The sequence below is a fragment of the Grampus griseus genome, assembly GCF_964374135.1.
Source record: "Grampus griseus genome assembly, chromosome: 10".
NCBI lineage: Eukaryota > Metazoa > Chordata > Mammalia > Artiodactyla > Delphinidae > Grampus > Grampus griseus.
This window is the reverse complement of record NC_139004.1, coordinates 35,259,736-35,278,853: the sequence shown is the minus strand read 5'-3', so window position 1 is coordinate 35,278,853 and position 19,118 is coordinate 35,259,736. Positions and strand designations below refer to the sequence as shown.

General features: G+C 38.6%; 1 protein-coding gene across 1 annotated transcript in view; it reads left to right on the top strand.

The window, feature by feature from the left end:
- DNAH8 (dynein axonemal heavy chain 8) overlaps window positions 1–19,118 on the top strand; it is a gene marked incomplete at its 5' end in the record, with an annotated part of 322,388 nt that overhangs the window by 33,747 nt on the left and 269,523 nt on the right. The window contains 7 exons of the mRNA XM_082664076.1: window positions 837–983; window positions 5,664–5,861; window positions 7,738–7,814; window positions 9,124–9,223; window positions 10,835–10,954; window positions 12,364–12,499; window positions 15,889–16,076. Of these exons, the coding sequence (XP_082520202.1) occupies window positions 837–983; window positions 5,664–5,861; window positions 7,738–7,814; window positions 9,124–9,223; window positions 10,835–10,954; window positions 12,364–12,499; window positions 15,889–16,076 (966 nt within the window). The remainder of the gene's footprint in view (window positions 1–836; window positions 984–5,663; window positions 5,862–7,737; window positions 7,815–9,123; window positions 9,224–10,834; window positions 10,955–12,363; window positions 12,500–15,888; window positions 16,077–19,118) is intronic.

The window sequence follows — 19,118 nt, the reverse complement described above, 5'->3', positions numbered from 1 at the left end:
AATTTGTGACTATGTTATATTAAATGTCAAGGGGAATTAAGGTTACAGGAGGAATTAAGGTTGGAGAGATTATCCTGGATTATCTAAGTGGGACCAACGTAAGCACAAAGGTCCTTATAGAGTGAAGAGGGAGATGGAAGAGTCAGAACCAGGGAGCTGGCATTATGTTAAAGATTTGACTGGCCATTGGTGGCTTTGAAAAAGTTTAACATTATTTTTTTTTTAAGATGGTTTGGTTAGCTGGACATGACAGTAAGTTCCTACTGGAGCCTAGTGACAATGTCCTCCTTTTTTAGCCTGGTTGAACTGACCTGGTATAGCTGTAGTCAAATATTAGGATTTCAGCAATGCACCCATCAAAGACTTTATGATCTCCTCATGGAGAACTGACAGTTGGATGATAAATCAGTATTGCACAGTCTTAATGTTTTTTATACCTGTATGTGAATAATGCTGATTAAAAGATGCCAACTGACTAGATAGATAATTGAAAATAGACAGAATTGATACATAATTTTTGGCCTCCTGGGAGCTCTGATTAGCCATGAAAACATGACAACAAATAGTGTATGTGGTAACTTTGATAAGGATAAGAGTTAAGGGGAAATAATGAGGATAAAGAAGATGAGACTATATTGTAAAATAGAAAAAAAACTGTATTGATTTTCATAGGCCTTTCAATGTGTGGGCAGAGAACTTGAATTTTCAATGTTAACAGCGGCAGCCCCTATTGAGGGGTTGATGTGATCAGTTTTGTGTGAGGATAGAATTTTTGAATATTTCACTCATAAACAAGTGTCTCACTATGTATTATACCCCTTTTAAATCTCTCATAGGACTGCATTTTTCTATTCAAGGAATATCAGACATCTTTTCACAAAACAAGGAAACAGATTTTAGAATCCTCAGGGGAAAAATCTTTTGAGGTTTCAGAAATGTATATATTTGGAAAATTTGAAGCTTTCTGCAAAAGACTGGAGAAGGTAAGCGTCGTGCAGCCACAGTTGCCACTACCAACCGTACCTTTCCAGTTATTTCATACTTTATGTAGCATCACTGAGAATTATTTTTCCAGATCTCTTGTCTTACTATTGATCTGACTCATCCACTATCACTCATAGATTACTGCATTTTATTTTATTTATTTTATTTTTTAATTTTTTTGCGTTACGCGGGCCTCTCACTGTTGTGGCCCCTCCCGTTGCGGAGCACAGGCTCCAGACACGCAGGCTCAGCGGCCGTGGCTCGCGGGCCCAGCTGCTCCGTGGCATGTGGAATCTTCCCGGACCGGGGCACGAACCCACATCCCCTGCATCGGCAGGCGGACTCTCAACCACTGCGCCACCAGGGAAGCCCTACTGCATTTTTTATAACTTATTTTTTCATTCCTAATTACTATCTTCTGCCTGTCTCACAAAAGCTATTGCAGACTTTCACTTCTCTTGAGACCTCAATTCTATCTTTACCTATAGAGCTTGAACTTAAAGCCTCTGCTCTTAACCATTTTATCAGGCTGAGAAAAGGTGTGAGGTGACATATCTGCAATATCTGGCAGAACCCAGTAGTTGTGTCATATCTGGATGTGTGAGCACCTTCTCTTACTAGGCCATATATATGGTCTAAACATAGAGATTGTATGGGCAATGTCTTTGCTGGGCGGATATGGGTTAGAAACTTCAGCACCCTTTTTTTTTTTTTTGCGGTACGCGGGCCTCTCACTGCTGTGGCCTCTCCCGTTGCGGAGCACAGGCTCTGGACGCGCAGGCTCAGCAGCCATGGCTCACGGGCCCAGCCGCTCCGCGGCATATGGGATCTTTCTGGACAGGGGCACGAACCCGTGTCCCCTGCATTGGCAGGCGGACTCCCAACCACTGCGCCACCAGGGAAGCCCTTCAGCACCTTTGATTCATTCATTGATTAGGACTGGCTGGAGAGGAGTGATGTTTTTCCAGGGGATACAGGGCAGCCCATATCAGAGGCTTCTTCGAATCAACCTTTGCAAAGCCTACAAAGATATCATCTAGGTACCACCCTCCCCATGGCCCTACCATTCTGCCAACTCCCTAGGTCCTAATAACAGGAGTCTGCTCGTCATTTGTTGGAAATTGGTGGGGGGCATTTCACAAGTTGAAGGGCATTTCCTGTACATGCCAGGATAGGAAAGTATGGGTGATGAACAAAACCAAGTTACTGAGTGGGGCTGTTTTTTGTTTGTTTCTTTAGCAGCTTAACTGAGATATAATTCACATACCATATAATGTATTCATTTAAAGTGTACAAGTCAATATTTTCCAATATATTCACAGGATTGTGCAACCATACCACCATCTAATTTTAGAATATTTTCATTCCCACTAAAAGAAACCCTGTGCCCATTAGCAGTGATACCCCATTCTCCCCTCTACCCAGCCCTAAGCACCTGCTAATCTACTTTCTGTTTCTATAGATTTGCCTATTCTCGACATTTCATATAAATGGAATCATATAATATGTGGTCTTTTGTGACTGGCTTCTTTCACTTAGTATAATATTTTCAAGGTTCATCTATGTTGTAGTATTCCTTTTTATTGCTGAATAATATTCCATCATTTGGATATACCATATTTTACTTATCCATTCATTTGTTGGTGGACATTTGGGTTTTTCTACTTTTTGGCTATTACGACTAATGCTGCTATGAATATATATGTATGTGTTTTTGTGTAAACATATGTTGTCATTTCTTTTGAGTATATGTGTAGGAGTGGAATTGCTGGGTCAGATAATAACTCCATGTTTACCTTTATGGAGGAAGTGCCAAACTGTTTTTCCAAGTAGTTGCATCATTTTATAGTCTCATAAACAATGTATGAGGGTTCCAATTTCTCTGCATCCTTGTAACACTTATTGTCTGTCTTTTTGAATTTAGCCATCCTAGTGGGTGTGAAGTGACATCTCATTGTAGTTTTGATTTGCATTTCCCTGATGACTAATGGTGTTGAGCATCTTTTTTTTTTTTTTTTTTTTTTTTTTTTTTTTTTGCGGTACGCGGGCCTCTCACTGTCGTGGCCTCTCCCGTTGCGGAGCACAGGCTCCGGATGCGCAGGCTCAGCAGCCATGGCTCACGGGCCCAGCCGCTCCGTGGCATGTGGGATCTTCCCGGACCCGGGCACGAACCCGTGTCCCCTGCATCGGCAGGCGGACTCTCAACCACTGTGCCACCAGGGAAGCCCGTGTTGAGCATCTTTTTAAATGCTTATTGTCCATCTGTATTTCTTCTTTGGAGAAATTTCTATTTAAATTCTTTGCACGTTTTAAATTTAGTTATTTGTGTTTTCGTAGTTCAGTTTATAAGAGTTCTTTATATATTCTGGGTCTTAAGTCCCTTATCAGATATGGTTTTCAAATATTTTCTCTCTTTCTACAGGTTATCTTTTCACTTTCTTGATTGTGTTCTTTGAAGCAGGACGTTTTGTTTTGTTTTGCTTTAATATTTATTTATTTATTTATTTATTTTGGCTGCACTGAGTCTTAGTTGCGGCCCGTGGGATCTTCGTTGCAGCATGCTGGCTCTTAGTTGCAGCATATGGACTTCTTAGTGGCATGCATGCGGGATCTAGTTCCCCGACCAGGGATCGAACCTGGGCCCCCTGCATTGGGAGGGTGGAGGCTTGCCCACTGGACCGCCAGGGAATTCCTTGAAGCAGGAAGTTTTAAATTTTGATGAAGTCCAATTTATCAAGTATTTCTTCTGTTGCTTGTGCTTTTGGTGCCGCATCTGGGAATATGTTGTGTGAGGCTGTTTTGTGAACAGTGAGGATTTCTTGGGGACAAGTGTCCAATTTAGAATGATATTGGCATGGGGTAAATGAATAATAAGCCCCGTTGGTCAGGACCTGTTCTACAGAAATGTTTAACATTTCTGAAACCATTAGGATGTAAACCTGGAGGTGAGTCCTGGTTACTGTTCATTTTTCCAGGAGCGGGGGCCCTTGCTAACTTGGGTGCAGTTTTACATTTGGTAGAGTTTCCTGGCTGGACCTTAATTATTAGCCCATGTGCAGTAAAGATCTTTGGTGGCAGGTATAATGCTGGGCATAATGAACTTCCATCTGTAGAGCAGCAGCCCAAGCATTCCTGATGCTAGAGGGAGTGGGTAATAATGGCCAGCTACATTAGCTACTCCTCCTGCCTTACCTCTGGAGAAGCCCTGCCTGTAGTCTTAAGGATACAACTTCATGCCACAAAGGCTCAGCAGTCAGAGCCAACGCAGCACTCCCTAGGGGCCTTACTTGAAGTGCATCCTGGTTACTAGGTTATTCCAACTCCCCTGTGCTAAGAATTCCTTGGCTGACTGGCATCTCTCCCAGGTGTAATTGGTGGATGTTGGTGTCCAGATTCTTAAAGGTGGGGCATAATAGTTACCCTGAAATGTGGCCAGAATTTTTATAATCCTCTAGAGGTGGTTACTGAACTGCCTTGGTGGGCTTCCCCTGCTGAGTGGGGCACAGCAGGGACCACTGTGGGACTGCCCCTATGAGCTCTTAAATAGTTGAAGAGGAGAGACAGAAGGGCAGGCTAAGCCAGAGCCTGTTAGGGAAAGCTCAGATCCAGATGTCAGGATGACCAAGTACGAAAGTCAAAGGACAGATAGGATTGAGCTTGGGGTTGGAGAACCAAGACCTCAGAGTTGGGCAGAGATGTTGGGGACCTTTAAGGAACAAGTGAGGAGGAAAGTGCTAGTGTGTCAGCTTAGGGTGCCTGAAATGCATCTTTTTTGGTAGATGGAGACTTGGTGCATTGAGTGTTAGTCTGCCCTAAAGAACCAGAATTGTGTATAATATCCCTTGTTTCTTCTTCCTGTTCCTGCCATGTAAATTTTGGTGAATATTGGTTTCCCAATATTGATGAATTTGGTTTCCCAGAGCTCTGTCTTTAGTTTTCTTCTCACCCTGAACACTTGTGGGAGAGAAACGAAGGAGTGGGAAGCTTTGAGGATTGTTTTCCAGAGCAGGAATCAAAATGGGGAATCATTTTGATGAATATTAAGGAACTGAGTAGCCTGTGGACATGAAAGACTTTTTTTTTTTTGGTGAAGTAGGTGGTGTTGGTACGTTGAGATGGAACCAGCTGTTTCTGAAATAAAGTTCATTGTGAGGATTTTCCAGGGTTCTTTAGGGGTCAGAAGTGACTACGGTCGTCTTTCAGGATTGTGTGACCTTTCCTTTGCCTGAATGTGGAATTATGCTAGTGTTACATATCAGAACTATGGTGAGGGCCAGAAAAATGGTAACACTTTTGAATCCAGTGATCCAGTGAAACGATTTTCAGAACATTCTCCAGAACAAAATGCTGAAACTATTTAGACATCTGCAAGGGCTTTTACTCACTGTCCCTCACCACCCCACCTCCTCTTGGAAGACAAGGTGATCAGATTCTGAGAAAGGCTCTAAACTCTCTCTACTTATGGCAGAACATCCTCCATCTTAAATAGTCTAAGGGTAGTAATGACTGGAACAGAAATTTGTCTTCTGTTTTATCTCCTCTGGTTGGTTTTACCTTAAATGATTCTAAAGCCTGTTTATTGGCTTGTTTTTTAAAAATCGTTAATTCACTAAGAGTTAATTCTAGGGAAGGGTGCTAATTTCTAACTTTTAAACTAAAGTAACACTTTTCTTTTTAAGATTACAGAAATGATAACTACTGTGCAAACATATTCAGCCTTGAGCAATTCTCCCATAGAGGGAATAGACATTATGGCAATAAAATTCAAAAATATATATCAAGGGGTTAAGACAAAGCAGTATGATATTTTGGATCCAAGAAGGACAGAATTTGACATGGATTACTTAGATTTCACGGCAAAAATCAAGGCTTTAGAGGTAAGTAATTATACATACTTTTGATTTAGTAAAGCTGAAATGTAATCAATAGTACTGAAATTCACATATTTACTATTTATTACAAATTACTCTTGCAAGTTGATCAAAAATATTTGCCAGCATGAATAATTTTCTAACCAGCCCACAAAATGTTTTCTTTTTTTTTTAAAATGAAAAATGAGCTTATTCAATAAAAGATATCAGTAACTAACCAGAAGCCCAAAGGGCTTATTGTAGCTGGGTTTATTTTTAATGTGCATTAAAAAATATATTTGATTTTTGTTGTGCCAAGGACTAGTGTCACTTGTCCTGTGTAAGAATTCGTAGGCCTTGTTCTTTGTTCAGTGTGAGAAGATTTGAGAGCAGATTAGGACAATGGAACACTCTTCCCTTGGCACTGCGCTTTATGGCCACATTCTCTCTGCAGCTTAGAGGATGACTCTGAAGAGACCCTCCTCCTGTCTGTCGTAGCTGAAGGGACACCAGAGGGATGAGACTGTAACAGGTTTCTTTCTCACCTTTTGGGCTAATATGACTTCAGTTACTCTCTTACTGAAAACTGTTAACCCAGGTGTAGCCCCAGGGAATGGTCTCCTCTTTGCTGCAGAATGTCTTGGAGACACAGAGAGGGACAAGAATATACCCTGCCCACTTCCTGAGTCTTAAATCCTTGCCAAGAAGGTGAGGAAGATGATATATTTTTTCTCAAGACTCTCTAAAAACTATATTACATGTAATTTGTGCAATATAAATTTAAAAGATCCTAAAATTCTAGCAACAACACTTTTTCTTTTTGACACAAATTTCCTTTCAGTTTTTGAAAGTTAGACTCTGATAGGAAGATATATTTTACTTTTTACTTTTCATGTTTGGTTTTGGGAGTTATATCTTGATAGCAGTGAGAATTTGTGTTTTTTAAAAAACTTATTGCTTGAATTATTTTTATGATTCATTAATAAGATTATATGTTATAAAGCCTTAACTGTGGTCTTAGATACAAGTTTAGCTTTCAGTAAATTTAGAGGCCATATTAAGTTTTTAGTATCTAAAAAGATATGTCAGTGTTTTAACTTTTCTTCCTTTTCCAATGTTTGATTAATGGGTGTAGTATGTATTTGTAGACAGTACCAATATAATCTATAAGTGAAAGTAATTTGTGGAGTGCTTCAGTTCCGTCAGTTGGGCACCAGGAGTTTGGAGTTCACTGCTCGGGATGGTGGGAGTCTTGGAAGAACATTTTTGGCTTCTTATTCCTCCTTAGCGTGGCAAAGAGGTTTCTGAGAGCAGCAGTGTTAGAAAATGACACCTGTTCACGTTGGGTGTCTATAGTGTCATTACACTGCTCTACCGACATGCTAAGAAATCCTAAATCTCCCCAAAAAATGTACTTTGTAAGGGACTTACACTCCTTTCATAAATTCTCTAGGTCAACATCCAATAAATAATGAGCGGCAAATGCAAACCACATATATGATTTTAATTTTTTAGTAGCCACGTGCATAAAAGTAAAAAAAGTAGGTGATGTTAATTTTAATGATATACTTTATTCAACCCAACATATTCAAAATATTATCATTTTAACATGTCACTAATAAAAACCATTATGAGATATTCTTTTTTCATACTGTCTTTGAAGTTTTGTGTGTATTTTACATTTATAGCACATCTCACTTAGAAGTAGTGACATTTTTAAGTGCTCAGTAGAAACATGTGGCCAGTGGCCACCATACCAGACAGTGCAGTTCTAGATGCTTAGGTGGTAGATGTATTTAAGGCTCGTATTTTGATTCTGTAGGAGAATCATTCATTGTTGTTAAACAAAACTAATCTTTTCCTTAACTCAAAAAATCATTCAAACATTAATATTGCATTTCAGGTACAAATACAGGCATTTATGAACAGTACTTTTGGAAAAATTTTGTCTTCTCAGCAGGCTCTTCAGCTGCTTCAGAGGTATTTATAATGCATTAAGCAGTATAGTTTCTAGGTGGGATAACTTTATAGCTGAAAATAACAATTTGAAAAAAATTTTGGAAATCTCTCCTATGTAAACTTTAAAACTTATAAACAGTAATCTCCCAATTACCATTAAATAGACTGGTGAAAATTGAAATATAGTATGATATTTTTCATTTTCAATTTTCATTGCATTTTTTGGTAGCGGAAAATCTTTCAATAAGGAAGTGATTTCACATTTTCCCCCAGCTATGTAATATGTTAAGGTTAATTTCGTAAGTGTTATTGGAAAGGGAACAAATAATGTTTAATTCTGCATACTGAAAAGATTTCTAACAGTGAAATTATCTAAGAATAGTAGGTCCCCAAACTTTCTGTTTTTCCTCCTGAGTGCTTCTGTAGCTGCCTTTCCTTCTAGTCCTGACAGCGGTGCTCCCCTAAAGGGCAGGAAAGCCTGGATTAGAAGGATGGGCTGGACCAGAAGCCGTTTTCTTGCAGCTCAGGAAGGGCTCACTACCCATGTTAGGGACCGTTTTGAAATTCTTCCCTGAGAGCCAGTGGATCTGGGTTTGGGTCTGACTTTGGGTTTGGATCTGACTTTCCCATCTCTCTAATGCTGGATCATACCTGTGAAACCTTACCTCATGAGACCATCATAAGAGTTGAAACAGACATATAATGATTTTGATGAGTGACAGTACTGTACAAACAGATGGCAGTACCATTTTCTTGGCAATTTCTCTGTCTCTGTCTCTCTCTTTTTACCTATGGTATGCTGGTGTCAACTCATTTTATTATCAGAAAGTTATGGTTCTAGTACTTCCTATGCATAACTTAGTCTCTTAGTGGAAGTGACATTTGGCTGGCAAAATCATGATATCATTATGCCTATTTGGGATGACGTGAGCAGTAATATTGGCAAGGGGACATTCATTCAGCTCCCCTCCATCTTTGCTAAGCCAGCTCCCCACTCATCTTTTTAATCTCAGTTCAGATGTCACTTTTTCAAGGAAGTCTTTCTTGACTACTCAGACTTGGCTGGGTTCCCCGTTACATGCATTTCTGGCACCCTTGTAATTTAAATAATTATTTATGTCACTCCTGACTGATCTCTGCCTTTTCCGTAAGGTAATCATTGGCTCCAAGAGGGCTGGAACCACACCTGTCTTGTCCATCACTGTAACCTAGGGCAATGCATGAGGCCTGGTGTGAATATCTGTCAAATGAGTGAATGGATTTTTAGGATTGCAACAATTAAGTGTGTTTCTCATTTATTTTTACATTATTCACCCTCAATTGCTTTTAGATTCCAAAAACTGAACATTCCCTGTCTTCAATTAGAAATAAACCACACCATTGAGCTTATTCTTCAGTATTATGTGGCTGAACTTGAAGCTATTAAGAAGGCAAGTATCATATTTATAAATAGAATGGTACTCAGTACAAAAATATTCTGGAAGTATTTGCCATCATTATCTTGTGCCAAGCTTATCAGACAAATCCTCTCACTGCTGAGTATCTTTTTTTTTTTGGCGGTACGCGGGCCTCTCTCTGTTGTGACCTCTCCCGCTGCGGAGCACAGGCTCCGGACGCGCAGGCTCAGCGGCCATGGCTCACGGGCCCAGCCGCTCCGCGGCATGCGGGATCCTCCTGGACCGGGGCACGAACCCATGTCCCCTGCATCGGGAGGCGGACTCTCAACCACTACGCCACCAGGAAAGCCCTGCTGAGTATCTTTGATGCTCCTCTCTCTATGGGAGAAGGTGCTGACAGTGTGTGTCCCTGGACAGCCAGAGCACACTCCTTTGCTCTTAAGAACTGTCTTTTTATGACAGCATTCATGTATGCATGGGAAAGCCCGTTTAAGTTAATATTTTTGGGTATCAAAATATGGGCTCTGGAGAATATTATGACAGATATAATGTAGCTGTGTGCTCCTGCTTTATTTTTTAATTTTTTTTAAGATAAGAAGTGATTTATTAGAGCATCCCTTGTGGTGTGGTGGCTAAGAATCTGCCTGCCAGTGCAGGGGACACGGGTTCGAGCCCTGGTCCGGGAAGATCCCACATGCCACGGACCATGCATGCAACCAAGCCTGTGTGCCACAGCTACTGAGCCTGTGCTCTAGAGTCCGTGAACCACAACTACTGAGCCCACGTGCCACAACTACTGAAGCCTGCGCGCCTAGAGCCTGTGCTCCGCAACAAGAGAAGCCACTGCAATGAGAAGCCCGCACACCACAACGAAGAGTAGCCCCCGCTCACCGCCACTAGAGAAAGCCCGCACACAGCAACGAAGACCCAACAGCCAAAAATAAAATAAATAAATTTATAAAAAATAAAAGAAGTGATTTATTAGAATAGGACGCTTGTGAGGCTTACAAGTGGGCGGGCCAGAGGGTGCTGCGCACAGAGAACTTAGTGGGCAACAATTTTATAATTAAAGGAAAAGTTGGGAGGGGGAGAAGACCACCTTCTTCCTCATTTTTTTTAATTTTACTTAAAAAAATTTTTTTTTATTGGGGTATAGTTGATTTACAATGTTGTATTAGTTTCAGGTGTACAGCAAAGTGAAACAGTTATACGTATACATATATCCACTCTTTTTTTTCTTGATTCTCTTCCCATATAGGCCACTACAGAGTACTGAGTAGAGTTCCCTGTGCTATACAGCAGGTTCTTATTAGTTATGTATTTTATGTATAGTGGTGTGTATATGTCAACCCCAAGCTCCAGCTTTTGAATACCTCCTTAAAATTGGGGATAAAAGGCAGAAAAAAAGTATACATGTAATGGGAAGTAAGGGTTAAGAGAGAATTAAGTGTCGTATATTGTAATCATCATAGTTTTTGAGCCTCAGGTTGATATCTCTGGAGTGCATTTACGTATTTATTGACTACCTCTTGTGTATAAAACATGTGAATAATGGTAAAACATCAATACAAATATAGCTGTATATATTTTTGCCTTTTCCATTGTATTGATTTTCAAACATTAATGCCAGACCTTTAATTACAGCTTTATCATTCTCAAAAAGATGACCCACCTCTTGCTCGCAACATGCCCCCTATAGCAGGAAAGATCCTTTGGGTGAGGCAGCTCTATCACCGGATAAGTGAGCCCATCAACTATTTTTTTGTAAGCCAATAGTTAAATTTACAGTATGTGGATCATGGTGGTTTTTAATACAAGAAATATATTTTATCCTGTAACATTTGTGTCCAGTAAAGTAGCTAGAGCTAATTCTTTTACTGGGCAAAGGAAATTTAGTTTACAAATATGCTTGAGAGAGACTAAGCCATTTCTTTCATGTTTGGTAGATAATCCCATTTAATTATAGTTAATCTCTAAGGGGATGAATCTTAAAAACTTATGACGCTTAATAAACAGGACACTCTCTTTTGTAAAATAATTGTTTTGAAAATAATAGAACACAGACCTAGTACTGAAACTTACTTCTATATGCGGACGAATAGGTCACTGATACACATTAGTGAAGGTTAGGATGCACTCAGAGTATATTCCTGTGTATTGGACTGAGACCAAGAGCAGAGTATAATAGAGTACATTCATCCTCTGTGTCCTTAAGACTATTAGATTTCTGAAAAACACCGGGATAGTCTTAAGCCTTGTTGGCATTCTGAAATTGCCAGTTTGTTTTCTCTTTCTCTCTTTTTTTTTTTTTTGTTGTTTTCTGTTTGTTTTGCTTTATTTGCTTTGTTTTTTAAAAAGACAGAGTAGCAAAGCAGAGTTGGTTTGCCTGGTGTTATGTCTTAGGCCTAAACGTGGAACAAAATAGCTACAAAACAACAGTCCTGCAAATAATTTTATTATTTAAGCATTATTAAATATTAAGTTTTTGTTGTTTCCGTTTGGCTGCTATCATTTATTTTATTGTTATCAATATTAAAAAATAATTAAAACGATGACCTTAGACAAGAGGCCAGGATGGGGACTGAATTGTTTATTGACTTTATAGTGACAGAGCAGAGATTGTCCTGTTTTTGGTAATGTGTGAATCAAAACAAAAAAATGTTCAATTTCTTCATAAAGAAATTTGGTTTCTGTTCTTTGATGTACATTTACTTTTTTTTTTTTTTTTTTTTAATTTGGAGAGGAGGGAGGGAGAGGGAGGGAGGGAGGGAATCTATACTTACTTCTTTTTTTGGTGCTGAATTTAGGAATTTGCCCTGATAGTCACAGTTCAAGGAAAATCAGTTCATTGTATCTTGCCCAGAAAAGTAGGGAGGGAACAGAGCATTGGAGGTGGAGACTTTCAGTGCCTGGGACCGGCTGTAGGCCTAGAGACCTCTCTTGTTAAATCCTTTATTTCCTTTTCCAGTTTCCCCTTTCTACTGATCAGGTTTCCCTACTTCCATCTGTAGCTTGTCTGGCCTTCCTCATCTCTGATTTTTGTCTGAGGTAAAATCTAAATGGGTAGTATCATTATTTGATGTCATTTAAAATGTAAATAGCTTTACGGTTTGGGTAAGAAAACAATCAGCAGACTTTTAAAAATAAATCTTTGTTTTTCCCTTAAAAAACAGAAAAACTCGGAAATTTTGTCAAGTGCGGAAGGCAAAGCTGTCATTCGTCAGTATAATAAAATTTCCTACGTTCTGGTGGAATTTGAGGTGGTCTATCATACAGCCTGGATCAAAGAGATCTCGCAGTTACAGTATGGTGTGTGTAAGACTGCAGTGACACTACAGAGCGGGTGTTAGGAGATTTTGAATGAGTTTGTGGTTCCGGAGAATTTTTACATCTTTTTTATATAACTGTATGATGGTTAAATTTAGATTTGGAGAGGATACAATTATTTATTTCTTTACAGTTAATAATATTCTGATTTTATAAGCAGAAATTGTCATGAGCTTAAAGTTGATATACTAAGATTATGACTTTATCCTGAAAAATAGTATTTAAAAGTAAATAACAAGACTCCTTATTGATATTTCTCCATCTATTTGGGAAGGTTTTATATCCAGTTTTATCATGCTATAGATTCAAATCACAGTCCTAATCAGAGGAAAAGGAATTGCAGCTTGCTTGTCTTCCTTCCTTTCTCCCTCTCTCCTCCTTTCCTCCCTTCCTTCCTTCCTCCCTCCCTTCCATTTTCCCCCTCCTCTCTTCCTCCCTCCCTCCCTTTCTTTCTCTTCCTGTAACTGAATTTAACTTCACTTCTGATCTCCATTAAATTAAGAGTATTAGGGCTGTGTTCAAGTACCTCTGAGGGGTGCCAAGGTGTTGGGAAGAGTTAAGTGTGAGGTGTGGGGGTGGATGGTTTTAAGCCATCATCCATCTATGCTGGCATCACCTGGGATGTTGTTGTTATTGTGTGGGCTCAGTTGTTGGTCAGTTCAGGTTCCTGCTTTGTCTCATATTTACCTTAATCTCTTATTCGTAACCTTGGTGGAACCCTGACTGTGTCCCCTGGTAGGAAAGTTTCTCCCTCCCACGCCAGGATCTCCACTTCAGCAGAGCACAGAATTGCAGGCATAGGAAGCACAAATTCGGAGGTCGGCTCACTGGGAGTGATGGTGAGAGGGGCCACTCCTAGTTCTGACTCTTGGTTCCAGACCCATGTACTTTAGTTGTTGGGGACACAGCACTATATACAGGCCATTGATCCACTGCATGATTGCATCCTGGAGGACAGGGCTTCAACCCTGCAGGATGTCTTCCCACCTGGCACCTTAGTTAAGCCTCAAATACACCACTTCTGTCAGGCGAGCTGTTTCTGGGTAATGCACATGGTAGGGCCCTATGGATCCTAATGAAAACCTGCTAATGGAGCAACGGTCTCAAAAGAGCATTAAAAGAAGGTTATAATTCACATTATAGAAGAGAGCAAAGAGCATTTTTAGCAATTGAAATATGGAGCAGGTACTGTTTTGCTTCTACAATACTATGCACTTTTCTAAATTGTTTTTGTCCTGCTGATTTTTCCTCTTATCTGCACACATTCCATAAAAAGTTCAACAATCCCCTGATCTATAAAGCCCTTCTTTATTCTTCCTGGCCGATAATAATGTCTTCCTCCTCCAGAGGCCCCCCCCCCACACTTTATCATGACATTTGTTGCTTTATAGATCTGTCTTATCTCCCCTACACATTCCAGGAATACTCTCTGTGTCTGTTTCATCTTTGTGTCCTTTTAATAACAGTCATAGTTAACATTTATATAATATTTATCATATGCCAGGCTGTGTCTAAGCACTTTACATATACAACCTCCTTTGATTCTCATGGCAACCCTCTGAGGAATTATTATTATCCTCATTTTACAGATGAGGAAACTGAGGTACTGAGAAGTTAAGCAACTTGCCCAAGATCACAGAGCTAGGAAGTGGCAGGGCCAGGATTCAAACATGCCTTTCATGTGAACACAGGCTAGTGGAAATGAATTGCTCTGGAAGGCTTCTTCTTGTTATATTGATGTAACTATACTTAACCATATAGAAACTTGGAATAATAATTGGAGAACTAGTATTGGCCTCCTTTTGATTTGCTGTATAAAGTTTCTCTAATGATGATTCACATAGAATGTTCACTCAGTCCTGGAGCAGACTTCCTGGCTGTCATTTTTTTTTGTGTGTGAAGATATTGGGGGTAGGAGTTTATTAATTAATTAATTTATTTTTGCTGTGTTGGGTCTTCGTTTCTGTGCGAGGGCTTTCTCTAGTTGTGGCAAGCAGGGGCCACTCTTCATCGCGGTGCGCGGGCCTCTCACTATCACGGCCTCTCTTGTTGCGGAGCACAGGCTCCAGACGCGCAGGCTCAGTAATTGTGGCTCACGGGCCTAGTTGCTCCGTGGCATGTGGGATCCTCTCAGACCAGGGCTCGAACCCGTGTCCCCTGCATTAGCAGGCAGATTCTCAACCACTGCGCCACCAGGGAAGCCCTGGCTGTCATTATTATTAGTGGTCTTGCTGATCATTTTGTCCTGTCAAGGAAGCTCAGAACTGTCTTGAGGAACACAAATTTCATTACTGGAATGTCCCAATGTTATTTTGGAATTTACTTGGGAGGATAAATGATTTCTAGCCAAATTTTAAAAAGATTCCAAATGAATTGGGTAAAGTTTTTAGTTGACATCTTCATGAAACCAGCATCATTAAGAATCATATCAAGACTAATTTTATTTGTTGAGTAAAAGTCAACTAACTTCAAAGAGAGATACAGTCTATTTTGCTTTACTAGAAATTTGATGCAGCCGTAGTCTGTGAAGTAATGTGAGGCTTGGAAGATACATGTCCAATTCTCATGTTATCAGTGTTTGTTAATATAAAATGCAACTCAAGCTGGCACATACTAGTCTATAAGTGTGTTATTATTATTCCTCTAGAAGTAATTCATGTTGGGATAACAAATGATCTAAGGCTATTCAACATGAACCATTTGGGATTATGTATTTCAATTCTCAATAAAAAACATATCTGAAAGTGCCTATTTATATGAATGATGTTCATGTAGTAACTCAGGTGTAGGCTAAAAAATATCTTCCTCTACATTCTAGGAGTTCACAACTCAATGGTGTTTAATAAATATTTCTTACTGATACTGAGCCTAGTTATTGATTTAAGTCAGACAAACGTCCTTAAAGAAGCCAGTTAGGTGTTAGTTAGGTGTTTGGAGTTAGGTGTAGAAAAGTGTTTGAAATCTATGAAGTGTGTCATATTTTGTAGTTGGACACATCTTCCAGTTCTCTCTCCCAGGGGTTAAATCACAATCCATAAAAATAAACTGACATTGTATTACAGCCCTTTTAGATCCACTCAGAAAAGTATTGCAGTTCATAGCACAAAGGCTAACCATTCTTGGTCCATTTTTATACCTCTCTGGATCTGATTTTATAGTTTGCAGATACTCTGCATTCGTTTATCTAAGTTTTGAGCACTGACTGTGTATCAGATACTGTGCCTTAGCACCTGGGATATCCAAAACTATTGTTCTATTCTTAAGAAGTCAGTAGTTCAATGGTGAAGACAGGCATGTAAACAGGGCTGGAAGCAGAAATCTAGAATAACAGAAATCTAGAATAAGTTATGTCAATAATTGTTTATTTGTAGCTTTGCAAGCCACACTTTTTGTGCGACATCCAGAAACAGGGAAGTTGCTGGTTAATTTTGATCCCAAAATTTTGGAAGTTGTTCGGGAAACTAAATGCATGATAAAAATGAAGCTGGATGTACCAGAACAGGCAAAGAGACTGCTAAAATTGGAAAGTAAATTGAAAGGAGATAAATTGTACTTGCAGGTAAGATGGATGCTATTTTCTAGTTATTTTGAAAGAGTTTTTTTTTTTTGTATTTTTTTTTTTTAAAGAAAAAGATACCTTTGCAGTTGTGCTAATGCAGCATTGGGGAGAAATTTGTTATTATGTTGATTCTTTTAATTTTTTCAGCTTTATTGAGGGTTAATTGACAAAATTGTAAGATAATTAAAGTGTACATTGTGATGATTTGATATACATATATATTGTGAAAGGATTCCTTCCATCTAGTCAGTTAACTAACACATCCATCACTATATATATATTGGTGAGAACATTTAAGTTCTACTCTCTTAGCAGATTTCAATTGTACGATAACGGTGTTATCAACTAGTCACCATGTTATACATTAGATTCTCATATCTTATTTGTCTTATAGCTGAAAGTTTGTACCTTTTTACTAATACCTCCCTATTTCCCCTACCCCTGACAACTACTTTTCTACTCTGTGTTGGGTTTTTTAGATTCCACATATAAGTGATATTATACAGTTTGTCTTCCTCTGTCTGACTTACTTCACTTAGCACAATGCCCTCAAGGTCCATCCATGTTGTCACAAATGCAGGATGTCCTTCTTTCTCATGGTTGAATAATATTCCATTGTGTATATATCACCTCTTTATCCCTTCATCCATTGATGGATGGTTGTTTCCATATTTTGGCTATTGTGAATAATGCTGCAATGAACATTGGAGTGCATATATATTTTCAAATTAGTATTTTTATATTCTTTGGATAAAATCCCAGAAGTGGAATTGCTGGATCATATGGTAGTTCTCCTTTAGTTTCTTGAGGAACCTCCATACTGTTTTCCATAATGGTTGCACCAATTTACATTCCCGCCAACAGTGCCTGAGGGTTCCTTACTCTCCACATCCTCACTAGCATTTGTTATTTGTTATCTTTTTTTTGATAATAGCTATTCTGATAGTTGTGAGGTGGTATCTCACTATGGTTTTGATTAGTGAAGGTGAACAATTTTTAATGTTCCTATTGGCCATTTTTATGTCTTCTTCAGAAAAATGTCTATTCAGTTCCTTTGCCCATGTTTTAACTGGATTGTTTGCTATTGAGTTTTGTGAGTTCTTTATGTATTTGGATATTAATCCCTTATCACATATATGATTTGTAAGTATTTTACCATAGGTTGTCTTTTCATTTAGTTGACGAAAACAAAATGAGGACGTTTTTTAGTTTGATGTAGTCTCACTCATTTATTTTTGCTTTTGCTGCTTGTGCTTTTGGTGTTAAATCCAAAAAAATCATGGCCAATACTGATGTCAAGAAGTTTACCCCCTATGTTTACTTCTAGGAGTTTTATGGTTTCGGGTCTTAAATTTAAGGCTTTAATCCATTTTGAGTTTATTTTTGTGTACAGTATAAGGTAGAGGTCCAATTTCATTCTTTTGCATGTGGCTGTCCAGTTTTCCCAATATCATTTACTGAAGAGATTGTCCTTTCACCATTGAATATTTTTGACTTAGTATACTCTTGGTTGTTTGTAAATGAATTGACCATATATGCATGGGTTTATTTCTGGGCTCTATTCTGTTCCATTGTCGATTCTTGTTAGCATTAAAATACTGACATGCAAACAAAAGGGAAGGAAGTGAAAGGATTATCAGGAATCAGATTTAGACTTATGGATAACGACAATGATGAAGAGTGAGTTTAAAAAATTCTTAATATTATAATTTTATAGATTAAGTGCATTATATTTTATAATATGTTTAAGGATACTAGTAAGATATAAATTAATGAAGTAGTATGACTGTAAAATGACATGAGTGGAAAGTGATTTTCAACATTGTGGTGTAAAATGGAGCAACAACAAAAAAGATCAGAGTATTAGAATAGAGATTCTCAAAACCATTTTTTAAAAATAACAAGCTTATTGAGATATAATTCACATACCGTACAATTTATCCATTTTAAGTGTACAATTTAATGGTGTTAGTATATTCACACACTTGCACAATCACCATCAATTTTAGAACATTTTCATCATTCCCAAAAGAAACCCCATATCCGTTAGCAGTCACTTCCCATGTTCCCCCAAGTCTTTCTACATCTTCCCCTGGCAACCACTAATCTACTTACTGTCTCTATGGATTTGCCTATTCTGGGCATTTCATACAAATGGAATCATTCAATATGTGGTGTTTTGTGATTCGCTTCTTTAACCTAGCACAATATTTTCAAAGTTCATTCATATTGTTCCATGGATCAGTACCTTATTCTTTTTTATGGCTAAATAATATTCCATTGTGTGGTTATACCACATTTTAGGCATCCATTCATCAGTTGATGGACATCTGGGTTATTTTCACTTTTTTGCATTATGAGTTATGCTGCTGTGAACATTTGTATACAAGCTTTTGGGTGGACATATGTTTTCATTCTCTTAGGAATATGAACTAGGTGTGAAATTGCTGAGTTTCATTAACTTCGTAACTCTATGTTTAACCTTTTGAATAACTGACACACTCTGTTTTCCAAAAAGGCTGCATGCATTATTTTATATGTGCACCAGCAGTGGATGATGGTTCCACTTTCTCCACATCCTTGCCAACACTTGTTACTGTCTGTCTTTTTCATTTAAACATCATTTGGATGTGAAGTGGTATTTCCATGGGTTTTGATTTGCATTTCTTCATGGCTGTTGATGTTGAGGATGTTTTCATGTGCATATTGGCCATTTGTAGATCTTTGGCGGAGTGTCTATTCAAATCGCTACCCATTTATTTGTTATTTGTCTTTTTTATTATTGAATTGTGAGAATTCATTATACATTCAAATCCTTTATGAGATATATGATTTGCAGATATTTTCTTCTGTTCTGTGGGTTTTTTCATTTCTTTTTTTTTTATAAGCCAAGCAAATTAAGAATGGTTTTTTTTAAAAAAATATTTATTTATTTTTTTGGTTACACTGGGTCTTAGTTGCAGCAGGCGGGCTCCTTAGTTGCGGCTCCAGGCCTTCTTAGTTGCGGCTCACTGGCTCCTTAGTTGCAGCTTGCCAGCTTCT